Source organism: Larus michahellis, unplaced genomic scaffold, assembly GCF_964199755.1.
Source record: "Larus michahellis unplaced genomic scaffold, bLarMic1.1 SCAFFOLD_117, whole genome shotgun sequence".
Classification (NCBI taxonomy): Eukaryota; Metazoa; Chordata; class Aves; order Charadriiformes; family Laridae; genus Larus; species Larus michahellis.
Genome location: NW_027436403.1, coordinates 338,405 through 346,136, shown reverse-complemented (window position 1 = coordinate 346,136; position 7,732 = coordinate 338,405). Strand labels below are relative to the sequence as shown.

Here is a 7,732-nt window from a genome sequence, read left to right as displayed (position 1 = left end):
GGGACAGTGCCCAGCCTTGCTGGGGGTGTGCAAGGAGGCCAGGAGGCCCCCCCAGTGCCTTAGGACAACATGTCTCCTCACAGGCCTTGGTGGCAGAGACCACTGCTGTGCCCCAGGGGACAAAGACTTGCGTTCTCTTGGTGACTTCCAGCCTTGCCAGTGCCCTTTGCCATCTCCACCACAGCTTGTCCTACACTGTCCCACAGCTGCTTCTTTTTCCCTGCCGGCTGGAGACACCCATCTCCCTTCCCCACCTTACTCTCACCCTGGCAGTTCGAGACACTCACTGACGTCTGTCCACCCTCACACTCTGCTCCTTGACACACAAAGACATGGACTCATCTCAGACTCCTTCTGGATGTCTTCTGGAAATGGCTTCTGCTGCTGCAGGAAATACAATGGCTGCCATAGGATGGAGGATAAGAGTTCGTCAGGCAGTGATGGGCATCACACACTCGCCATGCCCACCCCCATCCAGGACTGGGGTCAGGGGCCTGGGCATCTTAGCTCTGTGGGAAATCCCTCCAGTGAGTCCAGAAATCCCAACCCAGGGAAGAGAAAGCCCAAGACACTTCACTGCTGAGAAGGCAAATGCTGGCTTAAGTCTTGGGACCATTAGTGTGAATGTCCCACCACCTATGGAATAGTTCAGGAAATTTTTCAGGAAGAAGAGACCTCACAGGCACCAAACGCAGACACAAGCCTCATCCTGGCCTAAAAAGGTATTCAAAAGGTAACGACCTCACAAACACAGACCCCAGTCATGAGCCTGCTGCTGGACAATCATGTGCCCAAGGAACCATAACCTCAGAAGCAACCTCTAGCTGCTGGCATGTTCCATACATGCTGGCATGGTCCATCCTGTGTGTTGCATTCATACCCATGCTGCTGGCATGTCCCGTACTTGGGACCTCACAAGAACCAAGCCTGGTCATCAACCCTCTGTTGGCCTAAGGGGTGCTCTGGAACACAGGCCTTCAAACACCCAGGAGCTTGCTCATGGTCTCTCAGGTCCTCAGGCAGCAGCACCCTCACAACTGGCATTCAGGCCATTCACCTGCTGCGGGGCTATCAAGAACTCGGGCAGACGTGATCTCCCAAGCACCAAGGTCATCCATGAGGCTGGTGTTGGCCTATCAAGCACTCAGACCTTTGCGGTGACCTCCAAACCAGTATCAAAGTGATCTGCCTGTTTCTGGCCTATCAGAGATTGTGGCATCACTGACCTCCTAACCAACATCCACACCATGTGCCTGCTGCTGGCCTGTCAGGTACTCATGGAGAAAGGACCCTGTAGGCACCGAACCGAGCCTTGAGCCTGGGGTTGGCTGGCCACCTGCAGAGACAGGGGTGACCCCAAAATGAGCATCGAAAGCAGATGCCCGCTCTTAGAGCAGCGGTGACCTCACAATCAACATGCCAGACCTTGGCCTGCTGCTGGCCTGTTGGGTTCTCAGGCAGAAGGCACCGCACAAACATCTACCCGAGACATTGCTGGACTGCCATGTCCTCACAGAATCATGTAGATTGAAAGGGATCTTTGGAGATCGACTAGTTCAATCCCCCTGCCCTAGAGGGAGTCAGCCAGAGCAGGTCACTTAAGAAGACGTCCAGGCTGGTTTTTAGTATCTCCACGACAGGACACTCCACAGTCATGCACCCCTCATGCTGAAACCTGTTTTCTTGAGTTCAGTTGGAATTTCTTGGTTTTGAGGATTGGGGCATAGAGCACATTGCCTGTGTGGGGCCGGTGGGGGAGATGGGCTTCTTCAACCTGGTGAAACTCCTCCAGTGATGGTCATCGTCCAAAAGGGATAACAGCACTCCAAGCATGGGAGAGAGATGGATGGGATATGATAGATATAAACACATGGAAGGATTTGGCTGAAGAGATTCTTAGCCTGCTGAAAGACCAGGGCATTCTTCCAACTGCCTGAAGCTCAAAGCAGCACCTGGGGAGTTTAGAGGGATGTGACTGAGTGAGGAGTAAGGGGACGGGCAAACTGGAGAGCAAGGGGAAGGCCATCCCTGCTGCCCCATTAATGGTCCAATGGCCCCACTGTGCTGGAACCGCATGGGACAGGTGTGCTCAAGGGTGGGGAGACATCCTCCCTGCAGGCACAGAAATGCTCCCTAGCTCTTCTCCAGAGACACACCTTCTTCCAGGAGAGCCTTTCCCCAGGTGAGCGTGTCCAGGCTGGCCTGGCTGGACGTTCCTGGTTCCCACCCTGTGCTTCCTGCAGGGCCCTGAGCTGGCAGTGCTGCTCTTCAGAGGGAGGGGGCTGTGCTGCCCTGGGGCCATGGGGTGACCCTGCACTGGCCATGCTGGTCAGGGTGAGGAGAAGATCCCCTTTCCATCTTCCCTCCTGGGTCATTCAGAAAGGACCGGGCTGGGCAGGACCAAGGGGTGTCTCCAGTGGCACAAAGGGCAGGGGAGGGCTGCACTAGATCCAGCCCATGGGGCTTTCCAAGAGGGTGTCCTGAACCACTCTCCAGTCTTCTGTCCCTTTGCCTGCTGGCTCCTCACAGCCTCTCCTGGCAGCCCACACTTGTTTGTCCATTGGCTCCTGACGTTCCTCTTTTCCTCAGGGAGACATTCCCTTGGATGGTCACTCATTTGATGAGGTGCCCCTCACTGCCCACCCACCCTCACACACTGTCCCTGCAGATCCCATGAGCTCTCTTGGCAGCTTCCAATTCTTCTCCAGGACGAAATCTGGCACCAGCTCTGCTGCAAGTGGGGCAGCACCAGGCCCATATGGCAAACACCTGTTGCTGTTTGAGTGGACTTGTTCAACCTTGAAGAGAGGTCTTCATTCAACTCTTGGTCCAAAAACTATTCCGAGCCTGTTGCCCTGAAACCATCAAGAACCACAGAAGGGAAAAAGTCCTTTTGAGGGAGCGGCTGCTTGGGTGCAACTCCTGAGAATGGCTTTGTAAGAGGCGTCCAGCGTTCTGGCCCTGGCCTGAGGAGCCATTTTATGGTGCTATTTTCACAGAGACCAGCTCTAATAAAGAGGTTCTCATCGCCTGCTGCTACCCACAGTCACAGGGGTGCCACTGTAGAGACAACAGGACTGTCACAAGGTACACGAGGCCTCAGGGGGAACAGAAAGGCAAGGGCACAGCAGGACAGTGGGGATGGGATGTGAGGAGAAACCAGCACTGGAAAGGCCACGTCCTGCTGCTGTCCTTGGCCATGGCTCCAGGGAAGCAGCAGCCCCGACTCGCAGGCGGCACAGACAGAGTGCCCAGCGAGGCAGCCAGGGGCAGCCCCAAAGGCCCCAGGGGCTGATCCTCCATGGGGCAGATGGACATTTGCCTCCTGAACCCCTCCTGCATGCTGGGGCTGCTCACCCAGCTCCAGAGGGTAGTTAAGAGATGGGAGCTGAGACTAATAATTTTTTCCAGATATCTTTATTGAGCTTATCTAAAAAGAGAGCCAGGATCCATATGCAAATGAGGTCTTTGGGTCACGAAAAAAAGAAGTAGGAAACCAAGAATTGTAATAACAAAGGTCTAGAACAGAAAAAACCAAAACACATAAAAACAATCAAATGAACATAAAAACCCACCATCAACAAAAAAATCCCACAAAGAGAAAGTAAAGAAACATATGAAGAAAAATTAGTCCTGTTTTTTCCTGAGATGCAGTGGGAGCTCCATTGGCACAGTGGACACCTTATTAATCTAGGGATGATTCTATTCAAATAGTTTCCTCAGGGCATCCTTGAGCTCTTTGTTCCTCATGCTGTAGATGAGGGGGTTCACTGCTGGAGGAACCACTGAGTACAGCACTGCCACCACCAGATCGAGAACTGGGGAGGAGATGGAGGGGGGCTTCAGGTAGGCAAACATGGCCGTGCTGATAAAGATGGAGACCACGGCCAGGTGAGGGAGGCACGTGGAAAAGGCTTTGTGCCGTCCCTGCTGAGAGGGGATCCTCAGCACAGCCCTGAAGATCTGCACATAGGACAGCACAATGAAAACAAAACAAATAAAAGAAAAAAAGACAGTAACTGCAAGAAGCCTAACCTCCCTGAGGTAGTCTGAGTCTGAACAGGAGACCTTGAGGATGTGGGGGATTTCACAGAAGAACTGGTCCACAGCATTGCCCTGGCAGAGGGGCAGGGAAAATGTACTGGCCGTGTGCAGGAGAGCATTGAGAAACCCACTGCCCCAGGCAGCTGCTGCCATGTGGACACAAGCTCTGCTGCCCATCAGGGTCCCGTAGTGCAGGGGTTTGCAGATGGCAACGTAGCAGTCATAGGACATGACAGTGAGAAGATAAAACTCTGTTGCAGCACAGAAAAAGAAAAAAAAGACCTGTGCTACACATCCCCAGTAGGAGATGGCCCTGTTGTCCCACAGGGAATTGGCCATGGCTTTGGGGAGAGTGGTGGAGATGGATCCCAGGTCAAGAACAGAGAGGTTGAGGAGGAAGAAGTACATGGGGGTGTGGAGGCGCTGGTCACAGGCGATGGCGGTGATGATGAGGCCATTGGCCAGGAGGGCAGCCAGGTAGATGCCCAGGAAGAGCCCGAAGTGCAAGAGCTGCAGCTCCCGTGTGTCTGCGAATGCCAGGAGGAGGAACTGGCTGATGGAGCTGCTGTTGGACATGTGGTGCCTCTGGGTGTGGAGCACTGAAGAAGGAGGAAAAGACAGTGAGAAGTTAAGGGAGACTTCTCTGAGCAAAATCAACAGCATTTCTCAGACTTCACACTCTGCACTGCTTTTCCACTTCTATCAGATCTTCATTCAGCTCTGTGGCTGGAGCTCAGACTGTTTCTGGCCGAGTGTGCCAGGAGGAGCGGGACCTCTGCCCGCTGGCTGCCCAGGAGTCAGCCCTGCTCTGCAGCAGCAGATTCGTGGGAATGGGGTGGCCAGTCCTGGTGTTCCAATTTGTCAGATAAACCTCTCCTCATGGAAAAAGGGCTTGTCAGTCTCTGCACTCCCATTGCCATGAAACCACAGTTGCAAGAGTGTTGGAGAGAGGTTCTTCTACAGCTCTCTCCCGTCTCAGCTGGAGATTCTCTTGCATTTCAGAAACCCTCACCATTTCTGCTGCATTCAGGGACAGCAAAGGGAGTCCTGCCAGGCAAGGGGATTGTCTGAGGGTTAGTGCAGAGAGAGGGGAGCTGGTCTGTCCCTCTGTCTTGTTCCCAGCTGCCCTCTGCTTGTGCCTTTCTGAGACAGAGGGGAATCGCACTCGCGTGTTGACATGGAAAGACACCAGGCACTGCTGAGAGCAGAGAAACCCGCTGCCGAGAGCTCAGTGTCTCACCCTTTCTCAGGTGAAGTGCAAGAGCTGCAGCTCCCGTGTGTCTGCGAATGCCAGGAGGAGGAACTGGCTGATGGAGCTGCTGTTGGACATGTGCTGCCTCTGGGCATGGGGGCTCTGTCCAAAGGAGGAAAAAAGAAAGACAAAATTAGGACAGACGCCTTATAGCAAAGACAGTCTGCTTTTCAGTGATTGGTTTTTTTTGATTTTTCTGCCATCACAGTTGGTGAGTGGTCGTTTGAGAGGAAGAAATTCTAATTTTTATGATTGAAACTCTGGAGTCTTGAGACAGGACAGGAAACAGGGCTCTGATCTCTGTGGTTTAGTGCAGAGTCAGCAGAGCTGCAGTGTCCATCAGTCTTTTTTCCATCTGCCCTGTGCTTCTGCTTGTGCTGCCTTGAAGATGACTTCACACACAAATTCCGCTCAAAAAAAAAACAAAAAACAAACACATAACTGAACTCATATGGGAACAGCGGAGCTCTGTTTGAAAGGACAAATATACAAATTCTTCTCTTTCCCAAAGCAGAGTTAGAGCTGTGATGGGGAGAGCAGGACACAACCCCTCACAGAGAGAAGCAAAGGACTCTGTGAGGAGAGTGCCGACCCCCGAGGAAAGGCTCAGCCCTCCCTAGGATCCCACAGGAGAGCTCTGCCTTTCTGGGGGCAGCTGGCAAGCCAAGAGGACAGGCAAAGCAGAGAGTCTGGCGTCCCTAGGATGGGATGTTCTGAGGGGAGAGTCAGCTCATTGCCCAGCAGAGAATGCCCAGAAGACATCCCCAGTGAAGGACCAAAGGAGAGCTGCCTGAGCGCCCCCTCCCCAGTGTGTGTTGGCAGTTTCCTCCCACTCCCTGCCCATGTCTCTGCTGCCTGGAGCTGCCGCTGCCAGGAGCTGCTTCTCTGTGCCCAGGTCTCCTCCCTCTCCCTGCTCCCACAGCCCATCCCACCCGCTGGGGGCTCAGCTCTGCCCTGCAGACCCCTCCTGGCAGCAGGGCACTGCCCAGGGCCATCTCCCTCTTTGTGGCTCCTCAGGAGGAGATGAGAGAAAGCCTGATGCTGGAAGCAAAGGTGCTGCTGGTGCTGTGTGTAGGGAGAGGAGGGGGTGAAGGCGCTTTGTGAGCTTTCTGGCAGATCTGCTGATCCCTCAGTGGAACAGTGACAGCTCCTTTCCCTCAGAAGACAGCTGAGAGCACAGACCCTGCAATGTCTTCATCTTCCAGGCAGCCCCTGCCTTGTCTTTCCTCTGTAAATGCTGCCTCTGCCAGTGTTCTGGGGGTGATCTGCAGCTGTGGGCAGCCCTGACCCACACAGCACACTCTCAGAAGAGCCAAAGGACCCTGCCCTGAGGGGAGTCTCTCCTTTGCCCCAGAGCTTCTCCCCACAGAAGCTCGGGGGGGGGAACTCCTTGGGCAGGCTGAGAGCTGACCCTGGCAGGTGGCAGAGTCCCTGCCCCGGCACAAAGCCCCCTGGGGTGCAGGGACCCTGCTCTCAAGGACAGCCCTGGGCACCCCTGCCTGCACACCCACCTGTCTTCAAAACCCTGCCACAGCCCCTCGCAGAACGCAGCCCTCCTTCATTGTCGCTGCCATGGTGCAGCAGGGCAGCCCTGCTCTGAAGCACGTCCTCCTTCTCCACACCAGAGAAGCCAGGAGAGCCATCCTGACAGCTCCTCTCAGCCAGCCCTAGAACATCCCTCCAGGAGACTCCCACTGCCTTGCCCTACAGCCAGAGACTGACTGTGTCAACAGGGCTGAAGATTTCCCCAAGAACAAGCTCAGAACTCTCCTCCCACTCCCAGCTGCCTTTGTCCTCTCTGTGCCTGGCTCCTCTCGGGTGCCTGCAGGCAGTGCCCTCAGCCCTGCTGCGCTTGGCAGAGGAGCTGCTCCTGGGCAGAGCCGTCTCTCTGCAGCGCTGCCCGCTTGCCATCAGCTCTCTCCATTCGCAGAGCCCAGCCCATCTCAGACGCAGAGGACCAGCCCAAGGCCTTTTAATGACCCCTCTGGTGGGTTTGATGCCAAGTCCATGAACCTCGGTCGCTGAGAGGAAGTTGAAGAAACCTCTCAAGGAGTCAAAGTCAGGTTCAAACTCCAAAGTTTCATGTAGTGTTAATGGGTCCCACTGAGGGACACCACTCAGGAATTATCACCAGGGTCAGGTTAGAGCAGTAACCTGGAGGCTGCGATGACAGGTCAGAGAAAGGAAGGTGAAGGTGGCTCTGATGCTGAGTAAACCTGGATGTGTTTCATTAGCGCAACGGGCCAAGCCCTGACCCCATCACCCAAAGGGCCAAGGCACGACCCCCAGCCCCCAGGAAGGGAGATCCTGTCCCTCACTCATTCCTCAGGGCTCTTCCTGGGACACTGTGATGTGGGGATGTGCAATGCCAAGGACAGGGCTATGGTACGACACCAGCCAGGCTCCTGAGTATGGACAAGGAGGCAATGAGACCCC

General features: G+C 54.7%; 1 protein-coding gene across 1 annotated transcript; it reads right to left on the bottom strand.

The window, feature by feature from the left end:
• Positions 1–3,702: 3,702 nt before the first annotated feature.
• Positions 3,703–4,620, bottom strand: LOC141737395 (olfactory receptor 14J1-like). The gene has a single exon (XM_074572083.1). The coding sequence runs from the start codon at positions 4,618–4,620 to the stop codon at positions 3,703–3,705; it is 918 nt and encodes a 305-aa protein (XP_074428184.1).
• Positions 4,621–7,732: the final 3,112 nt, after the last annotated feature.